This window comes from Pelophylax lessonae (genome assembly GCF_965119305.1).
Source record: "Pelophylax lessonae genome assembly, chromosome: 10".
NCBI classification, from domain to species: domain Eukaryota; kingdom Metazoa; phylum Chordata; class Amphibia; order Anura; family Ranidae; genus Pelophylax; species Pelophylax lessonae.
Window position 1 is genome coordinate 163,721,120 of NC_138777.1, and position 21,162 is coordinate 163,742,281.

At 41.8% G+C, this 21,162-nt stretch overlaps 1 protein-coding gene across 1 annotated transcript in view; it reads left to right on the top strand.

Annotated features, from left to right (window-relative positions):
- Positions 1-212: 212 nt before the first annotated feature.
- Positions 213-21,162, top strand: part of LOC309565538 (cathepsin W-like) — a gene marked incomplete at its 3' end in the record, with an annotated part of 78,225 nt that continues 57,275 nt past the window's right edge. The window contains exons 1-6 of the mRNA XM_082270496.1: positions 213-326; positions 488-542; positions 11,312-11,425; positions 11,525-11,667; positions 12,954-13,047; positions 13,921-14,001. Of these exons, the coding sequence (XP_082126622.1) occupies positions 255-326; positions 488-542; positions 11,312-11,425; positions 11,525-11,667; positions 12,954-13,047; positions 13,921-14,001 (559 nt within the window). The 5' untranslated portion in view covers positions 213-254. The remainder of the gene's footprint in view (positions 327-487; positions 543-11,311; positions 11,426-11,524; positions 11,668-12,953; positions 13,048-13,920; positions 14,002-21,162) is intronic.

The window sequence follows — 21,162 nt, forward strand, 5'->3', positions numbered from 1 at the left end:
TGGTGGAATAGAGTTTGGGTTTAGCAACGAGAAAAGTTGTTACATTTTGGTGAAGGTATCAGAAGTTTAAAATAATTCTTAGGAAAAGATAGCAATCTTACTTCCTTTTTTTGCCTATATATATATATATATATATATATATATACTGTACATGCAAGATATTTCCTGTTATCTCTTAGTTCCCTATTTTATTGCCTATTAAAGAAGTAATCACAGTCGTATTAGCTATTAGCTGTATCTGCCAAGTAGTTAAGATGGCAGTCTTGTGTTTTCTATGTTTTGTCACAGTGCTTTCACTGGACATTGTCTCAGGGACTTTGTATCAGGTAATTTATTCCATTGATTGTTTCTTTCTATGTTTTCTGTTGTGCCTTTATTATTCTGATTCTCTGAAATGTCGTTTGCATTCGGAATGTATGCGTACCGATATAGATAAAGTATACCAATTTAATTGAATGTCCTATATGTTTGATTTCTGGCTTTCTAGGCACAGTTTGAGAACTTTATCCAGAAATTCGGTAGAAACTATCAAAGCAAAGAAGGTAAGCACTTCATTAATATGTTCATGTATATTTTTTGTTACTGAAAATATATTATTTATCACTTTTTTCAGATTGCTGATGTTACATTAAATCACATCTCCAGTCAAAATTAAAGTGGTATTAAGAGCCGGTTCACACTATTACGACTTGCCAGGCGACTTGGTCAGCCTGGCAAGTCGCGCACTGTCGGGTCCATTGAGTAGTACAGGAACGGTTCTAATAGGAGCGACACAAGTCGCTCCGACTTAGAAAAAGGGTCCTGTACTACTTCGGGGCAACCTGGAGGCGACTTGCATAGACATTCATTAGATGAAGTCCGTGCAAGTCGCGCCAAAGTCGTGGTGCACGCGACTTCACAGGTCACCCCCGAAGTCGGAGCGACCTAATGTGAACGGGGACTAAAAGAGAAGTTTAGGATTCAAAAAAGTAAACATTTATACTAACCTAAGGCAGATGCAGCATCAATCTTTTCCCTGCTGGCTCTGCAGTGAGAATTTAGCGATCAAACACCGCTGATCACTCAGTTTTCCCCCTCTCTCTCTGAGCAGAGAGCCGTGACTGTCAGTTGAGTTCAGCTGTTATCGGCTGAACAAACTGCACTCCTGTGATCCATAGCAAACAAAGCTTTGGCCCTTCTTCTCCTTTACACCCTCAGTTTTTTTAAGTACTTTCAGCAGTTGATTAAATCAATTACTGTGTATGCAGCTTGTCTTTTAATTTTTGCCTGTCTTTGAGTTTAAGCTGGTGCCATGACTGCTGCCCCAGGTTCCCTTTTTAGGGTGGCTTCTTTCTTTTACAGCATCATATGGAGCCACCTTTGCTTGCATCATTGTGTCTCCCTACACTAGCCTAGGATGGAAAGGCACTTCCCTGCTCCTTTCTCCTCCCCCCATTCTTTCTCCAAGCTAAAAGACTAACTGGAGACTGCACTGTCCACTGTTAACTCTTTCCTGTGAAGAAGTTCAGAAATGGTCCGCTACTGGACAGAAGTGTTGCATTCCATTAATACGATGTGGAATGTCGCTCTTCCTTTGGACCCAAAATTATGCCTTTTGGGTTGGTTAGATGAATAGCTATATAACACCTGGTGTGCACACTGCTCTCTTCGGAGTACTGTTCCTCGCCAGGAAGCTACTGGTGAGGAGGTGGATATTTCCTGCAGTCCCCACACACGCAGAATGGGTGAAAGAAGTTAATGCGGTATTGTTGAGAGAAAACCTTACATACAAACATAGGGACAGTGTACAAAAATTAGAACGCATATGGGCAGCTTGGCTTGATGTCCCCGGCCTAGCACCTGTTCAACTGGTCACGAATAGGATTCTGGGTGGGGTGGCAACCTCCTCTTGAATCTGAAGTGTGGGGTTGGGAAGATATTGTACATTGTTTGGGCACAAGGACTTGGGAGTGAATGTTGGAACACTTGTGTTCCTACTATGGGCTGATTCAACTTTGCGGAGACCACCAATAGGCAATTCATTTTTTGTTTTTGTTGACTTTACTGTTCTGGTTTGGAGCCACTGCATCAGCTACTATCTAATCTTGTTTCCTTTGCCCTCTTATTTATGCACTAACATAATTGAATCAATGATATACCCCCAAGATGCTTTTGCTATACTTTTCTCCTGTTTTAGGTTAACAATTTACTACTGTGGGGTAAAGCAGTTGGGGCAGGGTCTGAATATATGGATAGAAATATAGAAACATAGAATGTGTCGGCAGATAAGAACCATTTGGCCCATCTAGTCTGCCCAATATATCTGAATCCTATGAATAGTCCCTGGCCCTATCTTATATGAAGGATAGCCTTATGCCTATCCCATGCATGCTTAAACTCCTTCACTGTATTTGCAGCTACCACTTCTGCAGGAAGGTTATTCCATGCATTCACTACTCTCTCAGTAAAGTAATACTTCCTCATATTACTTTTAAACCTTTGCCCCTCTAATTTAAAACTGTGTCCTCTTGTGGTAGTTTTTTTTCTTTTAAATAGGCTCTCCTCCTTTACCGAGTTGATTCCCTTTATGTATTTAAAAGTTTCTATCATATCCCCTCTGTCTCTTCTTTCTTCCAAGCTATACATGTTAAGGTCCTTTAACCTTTCCTGGTAAGTTTTTTCCTGCAATCCACGTACTAGTTTAGTAGCTCTTCTCTGAACCCTCTCTAGAGTATCTATATCCTTCTGGAGATATGGCCTCCAGTACTGCGCACAATACTCCAAGTGAGGTCTCACCAGTGTTCTGTACAGCGGCATAAGCACTTCTCTCTTTCTACTGCTTATACCTCTCCCTATACATCCAAGCATTCTGCTGGCATTTCGTGCTGCTCTATTACATTGTCTTCCCACCTTTAAGTCTTCTGAAATAATTACTCCTAAATCCCTTTCCTCAGATACTGAGGTCAGGACTGTGTCAAATATTCTATATTCTGCCCTTGGGTTTTTACGCCCCAGGTGCATTATCTTGCACTTATCCACATTAAATTTCAGTTGCCAGAGTTCTGACCATTCTTCTAGTTTTCCTAAATCCTTTTCCATTTGGCGTTTCCCTCCAGGAACATCAACCCTGTTACATATCTTTGTGTCATCAGCAAAAAGACAAACCTTACCATCGAGGCCTTTTGTAATATCACTTATGAAGATATTAAACAAAATTGGTCCCAGTACAGATCCCTGAGGTACCCCACTGGTAACATGACCTTGTTCTGAATGTTCTCCATTGACTACAACCCTCTGTTGTCTGTCACTCAGCCACTGCCTAATCCACTCATCAATATGGGAGTCCATGCTCAATGACTGCAGTTTATTGATAAGTCTTCTATGTGGGACAGTGTCAAAAGCCTTACTAAAATCTAGATATGCAATGTCTACTGCACCTCCACCGTCTATTATTTTAGTCACCCAGTCAAAAAAATCTATAAGATTTGTTTGACATGATCTCCCTGAAGTAAACCCATGTTGTTTTTCATCTTGCAATCCATGGGATTTAAGATGTTCCACAATCCTATCCTTTAATAGGGTTTCCATTAATTTGCCTACTATTGATGTCAGACTCACTGGTCTATAGTTGCTCGATTCCTCCCTACTACCTTTCTTGTGAATGGGCACGACATTTGCCAATTTCCAATCTTCCGGGACGACTCCTGTTACTAATGATTGGTTAAATAGATCTGTTAATGGTTTTGCCAGCTCACCACTAAGCTCTTTTAATAATTTTGGGTGTATCTCATCAGGACCCTGTGACTTATTTGTCTTCACTTTAGACAGCAATCTTAGAACGTCTTCCTCTGTAAAGACACATGCATCAAACGATTCATTAGTCATCCTTTCAAGTGGAGGTCCTTCTCCTTTTTCTTCTGTAAAAACTGAACAGAAGTATTCATTAAGGCAGTCGGCTAGCCCTTTATTCTCTTCTACATACCTTCCGTCCTTTGTTTTTAATTTAGTTATTCCTTGTTTTAATTTCCTTTTTTCATTTATATATCTGAAGAATGTCTTATCCCCCTTTTTCATAGACTGATCTAGTTTTTCTTCTGCCTGCGCTTTAGAAGTTCTTATAACTTGCTTGGCTGACATGTTTACTGGCACAGTGATTTTGGCCTAAATATCACGCATTGTTTAAAGCCTTGGGTCTTTTGTGACCACTGAGTTATGATTCTGATCTTAATTTGACATATTTATTACAATAATGCTTTTTGATGCTAATGTAATGATTTGAACGATATGGTGCTCTTACCCAATGGCTTCATGTTATATTTTGTATATGCTCTGTTTTGTATGTTTGTGTTTTCTTTTTCTGTATTTTTCTTATGTGAAAAACTGTTTTCATTCAAAAAGATCTGATTTAAAAAAAGAAGTTCAGAAAGCTCATAGAAAGCAGGAGCCAGCAGTAGTATTGACAGTTATAAACTGAAAGTTCTGATGCAAGAATATAAACAAATTGTCAGGAATGTTTATTTTATTGAGCTGAATGCATTAAGCTAAAAAAACAAAAAAAAAAAAACAAAAAAAAAAAACTTCAAGGGTTTAATACTACTTTACCAAAAAACCCCCAAAGGAAAAATGCACCTATAAAGGCTACTGATTTCAATACAAAATTGTATTTATTGGACATACATATGACAATCGACAATGGCAAAGATGGGGAACCCCTTTCCCACATATACCCCTTGGGGAATATGCTCCCCTCCACCCTGGTAAAACCAATGTTGATACTCCCTCCCCTTCTTCTGCAAACACAACCCACCCCCACTATGATCTCCCCAAATTGCTGACCCCCACAACCGAGGCCACCCCTCTGTGTCTCACTCCAGGGATTAGGCTCCCCCCTCTCTGATAGTATATGGTTTGGTTGTCTTAGTGATCTGTGTAAAGTGATCTATAGACTAGATGGCTTTGTGTCTGTAAAATAGGGGTGGTGCTGGGGAAAGATTGAGATTGGTCGTCTATCTGCAAGTGTATGTCTCCCTATGTGCACTGCATTCGACATGAGCCCAGTTAGAGATAGTTAAAGTATTGGCAAAGTCCAGATTTTCTAGGAGGCAGGAAGCATTTCCAGTCTATGATTGGCAGTAAAGGTCCACTATTTCCAATACTCTCTGTTATCAGCCAGCAAACTGTAAAAAATCTTGGTATCAGAACAGTTGGCATTGGCAATACACTCCTCAGTGCCACCAGTCATCATCCATGGCCTCTGATTAGAGGACTCCCCTATGATCAGTCCCTCAGAAGCAGGAGGAACTGCACAAGAATAGAGGACTTTCATGTAGAGAGCTCAGAATTGAGGGATAGATTTAGAGCAAGGGGATTTCCAAAATCATTCTTAGTAACAGGAGACTTAGAGCTTTACAACAGGGCAGAGGAGAAATTCTGTAGCGGAAAGGACAAAACAAGAATAAAAAAGAACAAACAGGTCAGGAGAAAAAAGGCCTTATAACAAGATATGGCACCCATTGGGACCAACTACAAGGACTATTAAATAAATATTGCCATGTTTTTTTTTTTTTTCTGGCATGTATATTTTGGAAACACCTCCCCTTATGCAATAAGGTATGGGCACCCTTTTAACAGCACTCCCAGGATCCATACAGACGGGTTTTTCTTTTTAATATTACTTTAACCTCCAGAATCGTCTATACCACAACTCTCCCCCTTTCAGCTCCATCTAATAAGCACAAAAAAAAGAAGCTTGTAATGCAATTTATGACTTACCCTAGTCTGCCATGACATGTCCTTTTCCAGCGCCTCTTCTGGGAATGGAGACTGTTTATCCAGCCCTGCACTCCGTGCCCTCCACTGACCAGTCTCCTCATAGTAAACCCATTAGGCTGCTTCAATTGTCCTCTGAAAACCATGCAGCTAGACAGCTAACGGGAAGTGTCAGTGTCACTATAGGTGTGCGCAGCCTATTGCATTAGGCTGTGCACCCCAAAGCTGAAACACATGCCTTTCTCTGCAGCCTTAGCTGTATGAGACAGTGAATGAATGGGAAGTGCTCTGTGCTGAGCAGCTTCCTGTTCATTCACAAACAAAAGCATAGTAAACAAAGTTTACTATGCTTCAGTTAACCACTTGCCGACCACTTAACTGTAAATATATGTCATTATTTTGACATTAAACACCCGGGTTATGGCTGCAGCTAGCTGCCATAGCCCCAGTATCTTTATTCACAACAGGAGGCCTTCTTTCATATAAAAGTGGTCTTAGCGGCACATTCGCCGCAAGATCGCTTTTTTAGGCAAAATGTAAAAGGTGCCCCCCTCCCGCCGCTTCCCAGTGTCTTCTGGGTTTACCAGAGTCGTTGGAAAACCCGGAAGCGATCTGGTCCAATCGGTGGCTGGGCAGAAAGCCGAGTGAAGGCAAGATAGCGACGGAGCGACGTCTGACTCGGGGCCCATTGCAGCACATGAATATGGATTGAGGTAAGTGGCATTTAAATTTGTTGTTTTTGTACATTTCTGCAGTGATTACTTAGAAGTGATATAGTTTGGGTGGGTGGGGTACCTGACTGATGTAGGGCTTTAAAAAGTAATTATTCAATGTTGCCACAACTTGTGTTTGGAATCCTAAACCCCCAGATTGCGAGATAATCCATTATTCTATGGAACTTTATTGTTAACCATATATTTATTTATTGTTGCGCTTATTATTATTTATCGTTGCTCCAGTATGTACTAATTCCACAGAGAATAGCTTCAAAAATTCTAACATCTAACTACTACAAAATTCTCTCTAACTTTGCTTTTTTATATATTTGCCATAAATTGACAGAGTCTACTCCAAGTCTGGGAGCTCACAGACAATGTTACAAGGTGGTGGAAAAACACAGTAAAAAAAAAAAGTTTTTATGGGTTTATTTGTTCCAGGTGAGTGATGCCAAGTGGGGTTAATTTACTAAAGGCAAATAGCATTTTCACTTTGCAAGTAAAGTTGCACCGTGTAAAGGATTTCCCCCCAGAGCTTAGTGAATGAGGGGAATCTCTGTTGATGTCCATCATCCAATCATGTGTAAGCAAAAATTATATTTTTTCTATTTTCATTGCACGTTATTGAGTATTCTTTGCAAAGTGAAATTTCACCACATTCACAAAGCAATGGGAAAGTTTCACAGGACAATGCAACTTCCCATGCAAAGAGGACAGCCTATTTGCCTTTAGTAAATCAATCCCTTTGAGGAAGTCCCATACCTGGAACAAATATACCCATAAGGACTTCTGTCTTAAAATGGCTAAATATGACCTTATGCTAAAAATATAATCAATACAAATCCACTGTTTAACCACCTTACCACCGGATGATTTTGCTGTCTTACGTCCAGGCCACTTTTTGTGATTCGGCACTGTGCGAATTTAACTGACAATTGCGCGGTCGTGCGACGCCATACCCAAGCAAAATTTCCGTCCTTTTTTTCCCACAAATAGAGCTTTCTTTTGGTGGTATTTGATCACCTGTGCGATTTTTACTTTTTGCGCTATAAACAAAAAAAAGGGCGTAAATTTTGAAAAAATAACAATATTTTTCACATTTTTTTATATGAAATTCCCCCCCCCCCCCCAAAAAAATGTAAAAATCAAAATGTTTTTAAATTTTTGGCCAATTTGTTTTCTGCTACCTATGTTTGGTAAAAAAAAAATCACAATAAGCGTATTTTGATTGGTTTGCACAAAAGTTATTGCGTTTACTAACTAAGGGAAAGATTTCTGTCATTTTTGGTGTTTTTTTTTTTTAACGAGTAATGGCGGCGATCTGCGATTTATTTTGCGGGACTGCGACATTGCGGTGGACAGATCGGATCCTTGACTGACATTTTTGACACTTTTGGGGGTACCAGTGACATTACTGCAGTAATCAGTGCTATATATATGCACCGTTACTGTAAAAATGACACTGGCAGGGAAGGGGTTAATTTTATTGGAGAGGGAGGGGTTAATGTATGCCTGGTGCTTACTAACGTGTGTGGGGGGAGGTGACTGAGTGACACAGGGACAGATCGCAGGTTCAGCTATGCTGAACCCTGCAATCTGACCCTGCCTGTCACTTAGGAGATCCGCCCGCTTTGTTTACACAAGTGGGCGTTTCTCCAGACTCGATTCCCCGACGATCGGGGAAGAGTGGCGGTGATCACCGCCGCTTCTCCCCTGGCCTGACTCCCGCTGTGACTGAATACAACTGGAGTGAGCGTCCGGCGGCGTGGGGCAGAGTCCAGCGACGTAGGTCTACGTCGCTGGACGGGAACGAGCCTCTTTGCCGCAGTACAGTCAACGTGACTGGTCGAAGTGGTTAATGGCCCTGTAATCTTTTTCATGAAGTTGTTTCTTACTGTGTTTTCTCCCTCCGTGTAACATCCTCTGAGTTATTGAACCTCAGCTTAAAAACTGATAAAGTTCTGTTTTAACCTCCCCCTTCCCCTTAATCTTACTATAACCAAAACCAATTAGCTTCACCCTAACATTAAAGTGTAAGTCCACCCTAAAACTAAAATTCCTGCATCTATAGACCTCCACAAGCTAACACTAACCTATCTAGACCTGTAAAAATAGTGAGTACCTCTGTCCCTGTCAGGAGTCTTGTGCCCCGGGGGATCAAGGTAAGGGTCCATCCTCTTCGGAGGAGGATCATGTCGCACACCCTGTGCACTTTTTGTGTTTTTCACGTTTGCGTGTGTGCACTTTTTTATACACCAGGTGTTGGTCTAAGTGTGTTCACACACCACAGGCTTAATAAAAAAAAAAAAAAATCTGTGGCAGAAGCTCTGCAGAGGACACAACCGACAACGGCTGTGAAATGAATGGGGAGTGACATCACCAATAGACTTACTATGGGGCTTCTGCTGTCGGATGTTTCCCTTGAACCAGCCTCCACAGCGAAGCCATGGCTGACAGCTCAGCGTAGGATCGGGTCAGATCAGCTTCAAAAAAGGTATGTCTACTGATCTCTTCTTTACAGGTCTAAATAGGTTAGTGTTGGATTGTGGAGGTCTGTAGATGCAGAGATTTTAGTGTTAGGGTGAACGTCTACTTTAACCTTTAACTTTTCCCTGAAAATTAACTGCTAACACTTTTAACATTAAAACTTAAATTGGTTCTAAAGGCTCAAGGTTTTTTTTTACCTTCATGCATTCGATACATGAAGGTAAAAAATCCTTCCCTGTGCAGCAGCCCCCCCAGCCCCCCCACCAACACCTATCTGAGTCCCATATTGATCCAGCAGTGTGCACTAGATCCTTGGCTCTCTGGGAACACTACCTCCTCTTTGGCTGAGGCAGCAGCAAAAGCCATTGGCTCCTGCTGATGTCACAGCAAGTGAACCAATGAGGAGAGAGAGGGGCGGGGTGAGCCACGGCTCTGTATGTGAAAGAACACGCAGACAGCTGCTCAGGAGCAAGCCTGCCTGGGTGCCCACTAGCAAGCTGCTTGCTCTGGAGGCACTCGGCAGAGGGGGGGGGCCAGGAGCGCCAGTGGGGGAATCTGTAAATCGGAGGATCAGGGCTACTCTGTGCAAAACCAGTGAACCGAGCAGGTGAGTATGACAAAAAAAAAAAAGGGAACCTATTTACTATTATTACTATTACTATTAGAACGACTATTTACTGCGGCAGTCAGCCCCTCATAGGCAAAGCGACGTAGGGCTACGTCACTAGCCCGTGAGGCTCTAGGGAGCGAGCGCGCACCGCCGGAGGCACGCTCCCGCTCCCGCTCGATCACGGACCCCCCCCGTGCATGTGCCCGGTGGACCCGATGTCCGCCCGGCACTCGCGATTGTCTGTTACACCGGGAGAAAGGCAAACAAACAAAGCCGCCTGTCATTCTTCCCTGTGTAAGAATGGAGATCATACGGTTCTGCTATGTAGGACCGTTGATCTCTGTTCTTACACCAGTAGCCACATCCAATCACAGTTAGAATCACGCCCCTAGGGACACACTTAGCCCCTCCCTCTCAGAAAAAGTTAGCCCCTTCACTGCCAGTGTAATTTTTACAGTAACAGTGCATATGTATAGCACTGATTACTGCAGTAATGTCACTGGTAACCCCAAAAGTGTCAAATATGTCAGTCAAGGGTCCGATCTGTCCGCTGCAATGTTGCAGTCCCGCAAAAAAAAAAAATTGCAGATCGCCGCCATTACTCGTTAAAAAAAAAAAAAACAACAAAAATGACAAAAATCTTTCCCTTAGTTAGTAAACGCAATAACTTTTGCGCAAACCAATCAAAATACGCTTTTTGAGATTTTTTTTACCAAATATATGTAGCATAAAACAAATTGGCCTAAAATGTTAAAAAAAATTGATTTTTACATTTTTTTTGGGGAATTTCATATAAAAAAATGTGAAAAATATTGTTATTTTTGCAAAATTGACGCTCTTTTTTTGTTTATAGCGCATGATCAAAAAATCGCACAGGTGATCAAATATCACCAAAAGAAAGCTCTGTTTTTGGGAAAAAAAGGACGTCAAATTAGTTTAGGTACAGCGTCGCACGACCGCGCAATTGTCCGTTAAATTCACGCAGTGCCGAATCGCAAAATAGGCCCTGGTCAGGAAGGGGGTAAAATCTTCCGGGGCTTAAGTGGTTAAACTAATCTCCAACCTAACCATAACCTCCAAACCGCTGGACCCTTATGATCTTGTAAATTCCTGTGAGGGCTCTTTCACACGGGCGCTCCATTCAGATCCCCCTGTCAGTTTTTTAGGCGGATTTGATCGAATGCTCCGTGCATCCCTATGGGGCGGTGGATGTCAGCGGAGACATGTCTGCTGACACCTGCTGCCATCCGCATCCGATCCTGTCTGTGAAATCTGGACGGATGGAAACCCTATTTTCCATCCGTCCAGGGGATCGGATGGGATCGGATGAGAGCGGACAGGCGGTCCGCTCTCATCCGATTCCCCCATAGAGATGCATGGGGCTCTGACACCTCCCTCTCCGCACACAGAGCGGAGACTGAGCTGTCACCTTCCTGCTCAGCGGGGATCTGTGTTTACGATCCCCTGCTAAGCAGCACGAATCCGCCCACGGAGGCGGACCGTGTGAAAGGACCCTAAATCTGAATTGCAAGGTGGAAAATAGATGCTTTTGCATACCACGTATTTCTGATATCTGATAACTTGCGAGCTGTCTGCACCGAATACATTTGTTAGTTATTGACTATAAAATGGTGAAATCTGCATATGTTTTTATTTTTGACAGTTATAATAGCTTAGTTTTAGTTTTTTTTTCAGACTGAATTTCTAGTACTGTATATTAGGCAGAACTGTTGACCTGCCTTTGTTACAGAGTTTCAATATCGACTATCGGTATTCTCCAAAAACCTGAGGGAGGCAAAACGTTTACAGAAAGAGGAACTGGGTACCGCGAACTATGGTGTCACAAAATTTAGTGACCTTACAGGTGATATTTTTTTTTTTATAGCCATTGCTCTTTAATACTTTTTCTGCTAAATCATAATTTCTTCATTGACCCTCTTTTCTTTAATTTCTGTACTTATAGATAAAGAATTTGCAAGATACTATTTAAATCTAGTTGATGCACTGCCTCCAGACAGTTTGAGGGAGCACAAAATAGAGACCCCACCAAAACAAGCATCATGTGACTGGCGTAAAGCAGGTGTCATTTCAGAAGCCAAAAAACAGGTTAAAACTACACAAACCATATCAAAACTCATGCTTTGTCAGAATACATAGTAAGAAACTGTTTTAGGAATGCAAAATGAAAAATATAGAAATTGCTAATGATACATATGTTTAGATCATTTTAGATTGCCAACTCCGCATTCTACAGGAAATGATAATCAACCAAAATGCATATGAACGCACAGCAATAAAATATTGAGACATCTTACCAGGGTTGAAGCTACGAAATGTTTAATCCAATATAATTGTATATAATTAATCCAATATGTTACTAATCTATTAAAGTGTTTGCTACCCTAAAAAAAAAAAAAATTGATCCTGTTCCCTTAAAGCATGTTATACAGCACAGTGCATATGCTTTGTCATTTGGCCCCTTCTATCACCTAAAATACCAGGCTGATCCTGCCAGTTTCTATCCTCCCCTCAGTACACTGACTGCGGTGTATCATGGCCGCTGAGCCCTGACACCGTGGTCAGTGTACATGCCTCCATCTTTGCTCTCCTGTCCCTCTCACCTCCTTGCCTGTCAGCTCCGTGTCACGGTCCGCCCACTCCTCCTGCTGCTCAAATAACTGTTGATATGTTATATAATACTGTTCATCTCCTAAGCCAGTGTGCCTTTGTCTCTGTGTTTTATAAGAAAAAAAACTGTATATACCTGATTTCAGTGTGCTGCTTGGCGATCACATGACCGGCTAACTCTCTCTCTCTCTCTCCTCTCCTCCCAAGTAACGTTAGTAGGGGAGTCTCGGCCCCACCCCCTGCAGCTGTCAGACAGGGAGAGGAGAGAGCCAGGCAGTAACGTGATCGCCGAGCAGCACACTGAAATCAGGAATATACAGCATTTTAGTTATAAAACACAGAGACAGAAGCACACAGGCTTAGGAGACAAACAGGATTATACAAAGTCCTGCAAGTGGCTTAACAACCACTCATACCATGTGCTGCTCAAAGATTGATGCTGGGACACAAGGAACCAGCTTTCCTTTGAACAGCAAAACTACAGGCATAAGAATTAACACTTTTACATAAACTACTGCGTGTAATACATTTTTTTCTAATCATACACATTATCCTTTTTTTATTATTCTCTCATTGAATTGCTAATATCACATGATTCCATTGCTGCATGTAAAATATATGTTCACACTATTTGCTAATTTGTCTGTTTTAAACAACAGCTTACAGTTAGCTTATTTACTATCCTGAATGTGGATTTACGGTACTTGGCATTTCACATAATTTCCCAATTAAGTCTGGACTCCCTTTTTAATATATGTCTGCAGGGCACATGCGGTTCATGTTGGGCTTTTGCATCTGTTGGAAACATTGAGGCACTGTGGGGAATTCATGGATATCCAATGAATTTGTCAGTTCAACGTAAGTCTGATAGTGAAGGGTTTTGAAGGGTTTTAACTTAAATATTATTCTATCATTCTCCATTCCTTATCTATAATAGTTTAATTCACTAGTTCTTCGGAAAGGTCCACTGGGGTAGGGTTTGGTTTAAATAGGGTAAAAAGGAAATGCCACGTCCACCAAAGATGCCTTTTCTTTTACCTAGTTTCTAGTGAGTTACATTACTGGTTGTCATGAGCTGTGGTTGTGAGACATCCAGAAATACTGTGCCAGCCAGAGTGGTACTTTACCCCCTTTGATAGAAATTGGAGTTCCCTAGTGAGATATCTAGCCAAAAAAAGTGGTTCTAAAGGTTCAAAATGTTTTTCCTAAAAAAAACAAACATGTTATATATACCTGCTCAATGGTTTTACATAGAACAGCCCCAATCCTCTTGGGTCCTTACATTGTTGATCCTGAATCCTCCCCCCTGCCGAGTGCCCCCAATAGCAAGCAGCTTGCTACAGGGGCAATCGAGCAGCCTCGCTCCCCAGCGTGCTCCTGTCAATGGACATTGAGTGTTGCTTGGCCCTGCCCCATGCTCACTCCTCATTGGCTCACTGACTGTAATTGACAGCAGCAGGAGCCAATGGTTTTTGTATGGAACACATTAGGGTAAAACACCTTCTGTCTTTAGAACCACTTTAACTGAGACCCAACCAAAACAAAAAGATGAGATTTACATAGGATTCACTAAAAATACACCATTTTGTGTAATTATGAAAAGTTGAAATATTATAAATTAGGGGATGTAAGTTTTATATTTGTAGTGGCCTTATCCATGCTTTTGCCATTTAGCATACATGTTTTGGACACGTCTTTTTTCACAGGTTCTAATTCTGTTTCTACTTCCAGAAATAATAGATTGTGGTCCATGTGATGCTGGATGTGTTGGAGGGTATGCCTGGGATGCATACAGAGTTGTATTAGAGCAAGGTGAGACATAAATATGTTTAATACTTTTATTTAAAAAAAATCTTGATAGACATTAGGGATGAGGTTCAGGATTCTCACTGAACTCTGCTCACAATCCTCTAACTGGGTGAATGAAATAGCTAGAATTGGCCTTTTTACCCATGCAAATCTTGGCTGTTGCTGCAGCAAGAAGGCATTCATTTAGAGGCAGTAGTACTATCACTACTAAATGACAACTTTCCACTGTGCCACCTGTGTCCTAGCAACTAAAGATACTGTGTAGGCTGGCCTGCCTACATCTTAGCAACTGATGGAGTCATTGGTTTCTAGCACACTGGGGGGTGTACAGTCTTTGGTTGTTGTGGTGTAGTATAACAACCGATGACACTGCAAAAAAAAAAAAAACATGAGGTTTCCCCAAAAACTATACCAAAACCTTATCTTGGATAGGGGCCTGTTACAGATTTTGAGAGGGGAACACATGCAAAACAACACACAAAAAAGTATGTTTTCTCCCTTAAAATCTATGCCATACCCTTATTGAGGATAAGGGTGTGGTGTGGATGTTCACCCATCCCCACATAATATTTTTTTTCATAATAATTGTGTAAATAAAGAAAAAAAGCATGAGACCCCCCCCCCCCCTTTAAAATCTTTACCTGACCCTTGTCTGAGCATGCAAGCTGGCGGTCCAGGAAAGGGAGGGTCAGCAAGTGTACACCACACCCTCCTGAACAATGCCATGTCACATGCCCTCAACATAGGGATGGTACCTTGCCAGGGGGACAAGGGCCACTTTCCCACATCACCGGCCCAGTGAATGTGGAGATCTGCATGGAGGACTTATCAGAATATGGAAGCCCAAAAAAATAAGGGGGGCTACAGTTATTCAGTTCCCCCTATATGAATAAGGGGATCATAGTAGAAGAAAATAAAGACACTAAATAAAGTCATCAGTCATGTTGTCCAGCAATGTAAATACATGTCAATCATGATACATGACAACTGCCGACAAAACACTCTGGTACTGTGCAATCCCAACAGACTCTAACCAGAAAGGAAATTTCCCACCTTGGTTTTAGAATGAAAATAAAAGAAGCGGGGGATTCCTTGAGATGTCTTTGACCAAATATGATCATGAACTTCTTTTTTCTTGTTTTTTTTTTTTTTTTTTGCAGGGGGATCCCCCCTTAAACCCATACAGGACCCTGATCAAGACTAAGGATCTGGTATAGACTATTAGAGGGAGCCCCACTTAATTTTTTTTGTTTTTTTTTCTTATCTAGGATAGGGTCTGGTATGGCTGTTGAGGTGAACCTTGGCCATGTTGATTACAAACAGAACAAATGGCTGGGAAATCTCATTAATTTAGCAGAAATTCAAATGGTATTTTTTTAAATGGTACTTTTTCCATTGTATATGGCACTTTTGCTTTAGTACACCGTACAAGTGTGCCACTTCACAGACAGATTTGGAGCATTCCCCACACATTTATTTAATGGAATTGGGCATTTTAATGTTTTGTTGTAAGCATTAATAAAATGACTGCTCCCTGGCAAAATATATTTAAATTGAAACTATAGTCAGAAAATGAAGTCCTGATATATTACTTCAGGCTGGCCCCTTTTGCAGGCATAGTTACTGTATGTAAAATATTAAAAATAAGTGCCTTTACTGTTTAAAATCATGTAAGGCCCTGCCTTACCCTGCTCTGCACATGCTCAGTTGCTTTCTAGGCTCGGCACTGTGCCTAAAATCAGAGTCACTTAAGGCCGATAAGCATAAGAGGAAGAAAGCAACAGGAATGAAGTAACTGTTCTGGGCTACAACAAATGACAACCTACAGCAAGAATAAGCAGGAGCAATGCTTGAGGCAATTTAGAACAAACACTCATTTTGATAGCATTACTATTAAAGTGTTTGTTACCCTAAAAAAAAAAAAGGATCCTGATCCTTTAAAGCATGTTATACAGCATAGTGCTTGTGCTGTGAAATCACCTGAAATACCCAGCTGATCTTTTTCCGGTTCTGACCTCCCCCCTGTAAATTGAACAAGAATTATCATGGCTGCTGAGCCCTGACACCATGGTCAGTTTACGTGTCTCCATCATCTGCGCGCTCTCGTCTGTCCTCTCCCCCCTCCCCTCCCTGCCTGTCAGCTCCATCCACTACCCAGCGCTTCCCTCCTGCTGCTATCATAACTGAGTGTATAGCAAATAATGTCCCCAGCATATGTGTTTCTTTAAAAAAAATAAGCCGATGTATACCTTTTTCACAGCTACGCTCGGCGCTTATGTGACCGGCCGTCTCTCTCCTCCTCTCCTCCTCCTGGCTGATGTCACTTGGAGATTCTCAGCCCCGCCGACTTGCTGTCAGATCAAGACAGGAGAGAGGCGGCCGGTCACGTGAGTGCCGAGCGGCGCTATAAAATAAGGTATATAGTAGCTTATTTTTTTTCCAGATATCATTATTTTTATTAAAATCAGCTTCTCAGTCACAAATCCCACCGCTGTGAAGAAGGCCCTTTCTGACATGACACATGCACCAGGGTAGACTAGTACCTCAAGCCCATACTGGGCCACCTCCAACCACTGTTACATCCTTGACACCCAGTAGTCCATTGAAATGTTTCTTATTATTATCAGTTATTCGGGGGGGGGGGGGGGGGGCGGCCAACCAATGCACCCCCCTCCCCCGTCGGTCAGTAAGTCAGTCGGTCAGTTAGTTGGCAGGCGACACATCTCCCCCCCCCCCCTCTGCCTCCTTACCTCCTCCTTCCTCCTGTCCAAGCCGGGGAGTGCTGAATGGCTGAGCCGCTGTTCTTCTCCTCCAGCCATGTGTCTTCTGCCTCTTCCTGGCCACTGGCCAGTTAGATCGCTTCTCCTTTTGGCCAATTGGAAAAGGGGTCTCACAACCCTCTTCCTGATTGGCTGGGAGGAGGGCCAGTGTGACAATAGCAAATATTTATTCGCTATTGCCATACAACTGGGTGGACTCAGGGCGCAGTGCTATGCACCCCAAGCTCCACCCTTTTTTGAAGCCTATTAGAGCCTCTGGCTCTAATCAGGTGTTTCAAAGAAAAAAAAAACCCTTTTGGAATCCATGCGTCTGATGCACTGCATATAGATTAGGGGGCCGGACACATGGATGGGGTGGCGGTGCCCCTGCGCCCCCAATGAATGGGCTGCCACTGATTAATATACAGGATTTATACAGAGCCAACAGTTTGCACATTTTTGCGCTTTATTACAACATGAGAGCAGACAGTACAGTTACAATACAATTCAATACAGGAGGAAGCAGAGGGCCCTGCTCGTTAGAGCTTACAATCTAGGAGGGAGGGTCAAGTGATACAAAAGGTAGTAACTTATTTTTAAAAAACCTTATACACTGGGGGTATTATTTACTATACTAGAGGAGATTGTAGAAAGAACACTAAGCGGCTCAACAACTAGTGGAATGTATGTTCTTTTGTTAACCTCCCTGGCGGTATGATTCTTTTGGATTTTAGCTGCTGAAAGCGGTACCATTATTTTGCATGTAATTCTTGTGAATGAGCAGCCCAAACCAACTGTATACATTTATTATATATATATATATATATATATATATATATATATATATATATTATGTATACATATATTATATATATATATATATATATACGTATATATATATATATATATATATAATGTATACAGTTGGTTTGGGCTGCTCATTCACAAGAATTACGTATATATATATATATATATATATATATATATATATATATATATATACGTGTGTATATATATATATATATATATATATATATATATATATATACATATATACACACGTATGTATATACATATATATATATATATATATATATATATATATATATATATATGTATATATGTATATATACATATATATATATATGTATATATATATATATATATACAGTGGGTACGGAAAGTATTCAGACCCCCTTAAATTTTTCACTCTTTGTTATATTGCAGCCATTTGCTAAAATCATTTAAGTTCATTCTTCTTCCTCATGAATATACACATAGCACCCCATACTGACAGAAAAACACAGAATTGTTGACATTGTTGCAGATTTATTTAAAAAGAAAAACTGAAATATCACATGGTCCTAAGTATTCAGACCCTTTGCTGTGACACTCATATTTAACTCAGGTGCTTTCCATTTCTTCTGATCATCATTGAGATGGTTCTACACCTTCATTTGAGTCCAGCTGTGTTTGATTATACTGATTGGACTTGATTAGGAAAGCCACACACCTGTCTATATAAGACCTTCCAGATCACAATGCATGTCAGAGCAAATGAGAATCATGAGGTCAAAGGAACTGCCTGAAGAGCTCAGAGACAGAATTGTGGCAAGGCACAGATCTGGCCAAGGTTACAAAAAGATTTCTGCTGCACTTAAGGTTCCTAAGAGCACAGTGGCCTCCATAATCCTCAAATGGAAGACGTTTGGGAGGACCAGAACCCTTCCTAGAGCTGGCCGTCCGGGCAAACTGAGCTATCTGGGGAGAAGAGCCTTGGTGAGAGAGGTAAAGAAGAACCCAAAGATCACTGTGGCTGAGCTCCAGAGATGCAGTCAGGAGATGGGAGAAAGTTGTAAAAAGTCAACCATCACTGCAGCCCTCCACCAGTCGGGGCTTTATGGCAGAGTGGCCCGACGGAAGCCTCTCCTCAGTGTAAGACACATGAAAGCCCGCATGGAGTTTGCTAAAAAAACACCTGAAGGATTCCAAGATGGTGAGAAATAAGATTGGTCTGATGAGACCAAAATAGAACTTTTTGGCCTCAATGCTAAGCGTTATGTGTGGAGAAAACCAGGCACTGCTCATCACCTGTCCAATACAGTCCCAACAGTGAAGCATGGTGGTGGCAGCATCATGCTGTGGGGGTGTTTTTCAGCTGCAGGGACAGGACGACTGGTTGCAATCGAGGGAAAGATGAATGCGGCCAAGTACAGGGATATCCTGGACAAAAACCTTCTCCAGAGTGCTCTGGACCTCAGACTGGGCTGAAGGTTTACCTTCCAACAAGACAATGACCCTAAGCACACAGCTAAAATAACGAAGGAGTGGCTTCACAACAACTCCGTGACTGTTCTTGAATGGCCCAGCCAGAGCCCTGACTTAAACCCAATTGAGCATCTCTGGAGAGACCTAAAAATGGCTGTCCATTAACGTTTACCATCCAACCTGACAGAACTGGAGAGGATCTGCAAGGAGGAATGGCAGAGGATCCCCAAATCCAGGTGTGAAAGACTTGTTGCATCTTTCCCAAAAAGACTCCTGGCTGTATTAGATCAAAAGGGGGCTTCTACTAAATACTGAGCAAAGGGTCTGAATACTTAGGACCATGTGATATTTCAGTTTTTCTTTTTTAATAAATCTGCAACAATGTCAACAATTCTGTGTTTTTCTGTCAGTATGGGGTGCTATGTGTACATTCATGAGGAAGAAGAATGAACTTAAATGATTTTAGCAAATGGCTGCAATATAACAAAGAGTGAAAAATTTAAGGGGGTCTGAATACTTTCCGTACCCACTGTATATATATATATATATATATATATATATATATATATATATATATATATATATTTACATAAAAAGTACAGTAAAACTGCAGGAAAGGGCACTGGGGGGCAATGTAATGTGAATTTTTTTTATTTTGAATGGTATCAGTGTGTTTGGTGTGTTTTACATTTGAATTTGCTGCCGGTTCCACCCCCCTGCGAACGTCACGTCGCCGGAGACGGAAGTGGGGGCTCGCAGACGATCGGGAGGAAGCTCCGCCGCCGCATACCGCCCGCATACTTCGCTGGATCCCGGAGAAAAGGTAAGTAAAACCTCTACCAGGATCCAGCGATCTTCCTAGCGCTACCCCGAGTGTGGCTCGGGGTTACCGCTTTTGGCTCTAAAATCTAACCCCGAGTCACGCTCGAGAATACTGCTAGGAAGGTTAAAGAACATTAATTATTATCAAACTGTTATGGGTAAAGCTCCACTTTATTAAAAATAAATGTAATTGGTGCATGCAGGGCTGCCGCTAGAAATCCTAGGGCCCCATACAGCCTACCTGACAGGGCCCCCCCTTACTAAGCTGACCAAGATTTCCCATAGATGCAAATGTTAGACAGGGAGCAGTGCTATACCAAGGTGACCAAGATTCTCCATTGAGGACAATGTTAAAAAACGGGAGTAGTGCTATACCAAGGTGACCAAGATTTCCCATTGAGGCCAATGTTAAAAATCGGGAGTAGTGCCATACCAAGCTGTACATAGTAGCGAATGTACGTAAATGCCACTGTACTGCACCTCTTCCCAGCTGCTACAACCTCTGCAACACACACACCTCTCCTCTGCCCTTATCTTCCCCAATGGCCCCCCATCTTCCACATGATTACCATTCTAAAATACCTTTCTGTTGCTGGCTGCCATATCTTCCTTCTCCTTCTTCCCTATGCACGTGTTGCTTGACACAGGGGGCGGGTCTGAGTAGCAGTCCCGCCCATTACCGACATCACAGCATGAATTTGACAGGTGCAGTCTCTCATTGTGGCTGCATAGTGCACACCCAGCTGGTTTGTTAGCCAATCCCTGGCTGCTCTAAATGTTCCCACTGCTGCAGGTCCTTCTGAGCTAGAAGGTAACATTTATCACCAGAATTATGCCGGACAAAGCCTCTGTACAGCGGGACAGCGGGACAGTCCTGCCCAGGTTGGGAGGTATGCTGTCATCCTACCGATCTTCCTGCTGTCCGGGCCCCCCTATGTGCCAGGGCCCCATACAGGAGTACTGGCTGTACCCCCAAGGCCTTTATTTAATAATCCTTTACTTATTAGCTTTGAAAATGGACAGAACTGAATTTCAAAATATAATTCTCTTTGATTTCAATGGGGTTTCAACCACACCTTTAGTCACATAAACTTTTCCTTTTTCTAATGGGAAATGGGATTTTAATGGGGTTCACATTAAAGTTTGCAGTTTTCAGGCTGCATTTTGGGTGCTTACAACAGAGTCACTTCAGAATAGATTAGTGATTAATGGCCAGGAGTGGTTTTAAACAGAATTTCCAGATAAGATTGTTTTATATATATACATATATGGCAAAATCTTTACTTATTTGAAATCATGTTAAAATGGGCAAGTA